Source organism: Otolemur garnettii, unplaced genomic scaffold (genome assembly GCF_000181295.1).
Source record: "Otolemur garnettii isolate 467f Iridium unplaced genomic scaffold, OtoGar3 scaffold00222, whole genome shotgun sequence".
Classification (NCBI taxonomy): Eukaryota; Metazoa; Chordata; class Mammalia; order Primates; family Galagidae; genus Otolemur; species Otolemur garnettii.
In genome coordinates this window covers 1,344,901-1,345,991 of record NW_003852617.1, presented here as the reverse complement: position 1 = coordinate 1,345,991, position 1,091 = coordinate 1,344,901, and the positions used below count along the sequence as shown (strand labels likewise).

The 1,091-nt window shown below is 57.2% G+C and overlaps 1 protein-coding gene across 1 annotated transcript in view; it reads right to left on the bottom strand.

Moving 5' to 3' along the window:
- The window catches only part of NABP1 (nucleic acid binding protein 1), an 8,689-nt gene extending 8,058 nt beyond the window's left edge, over positions 1–631 (bottom strand). Inside the window, exon 1 of the mRNA XM_003801829.3 lies at positions 14–631. Coding sequence (XP_003801877.1) covers positions 14–104 — 91 coding nt within the window. The 5' untranslated portion in view covers positions 105–631. The remainder of the gene's footprint in view (positions 1–13) is intronic.
- Between the last annotated feature and the right edge of the window lie 460 nt (positions 632–1,091).

Genomic DNA, 1,091 nt, shown 5'->3' with positions numbered 1-1,091 from the left:
GGACCCCACTTACCTATCTCCAGGACAATAAAGACGACATTTAAGTTTTTCAGTCCGGGCTTAATATCTTTTATAAAAAGAAGTGGGTCGTTGACCCCATTCATATTCAGGCAGGTGCGGCTACGACTGCAGAGACACTCGGGTGGGCAGGGCGGGGACAAAGCTTCCCACCCTCTGGGGCTAGAGGTGAGGGCGGAGGGGCGACCTTGGGCGGGGGTGGCGAGAGAAGGGGCAGAAAGCGGTTACTCAGGGACCTGAGAAACCAGCCCGGACGGCACAGAGCCTAAAAACAGAAAAAGAAAAAAAAAAGCGCTCACAAGTTCAAAATTTAAAAAAAAGACGCACCACTCCGCACACCAACACCGCTCCCAACTGAGGTATAGGATGGCGAGTGTGCGAACTGCCCCGTTCTTTGGAAAAAGGAAGGAAAAAACAGGAAACGAGGAGACAGCTCTCCACAGAGTCTCGTCCACACACACCCGGGCGCGCGCCCAGCCTGTCCCAGTCTCTGGAAAGGGACGACCTGTGACAGCGAAACGAGAGCAGAGACCGAACAACCTCGCACCCACCGTCCCAAACAGCGACTGGCGAACGCGCCCGCGCGCAGGATGGAGCCCCCCGGGTGCTCCGCCCCTTGTGACGTCACTCGGCGTCGGCACGCCCTCCAGGCGCAGAGGAAAGAAAGGGGCGGGAATAGATCTCAGGCGCCGCGCTGCTTCCCTCGCTCCTCCCTCGGGACTGTCAGAGCGGGCCACGCCCCCTAGGCTTTCCAGTACATTCGGCCCCGCCCACTCCGCTCGCTCCCTCCGGACTCCGGTCCGACGCCACACGTAAGTGCTACGTCGCTGCTCTCCTCCCGAATTTTACAGCTCGGTCTCCAACTTTGGGTTTTCTTTTCTTTTTCTAGTTTTGTTTTGAGACAGAGTCTCACTCTGTTGCCCTAGGATAAAGTGCCCTGACGTCATCATAGCTCACGGCAACTTTAAACTCCTAGGTTCAAGCGATCCTCCTGCCTCAGCCTCCAGAGTAGCTGGGACTACGGGCGCCCGCCGGCGGCGGCACTAGCTTTCTCTATTTTTTTTAAATGGGGG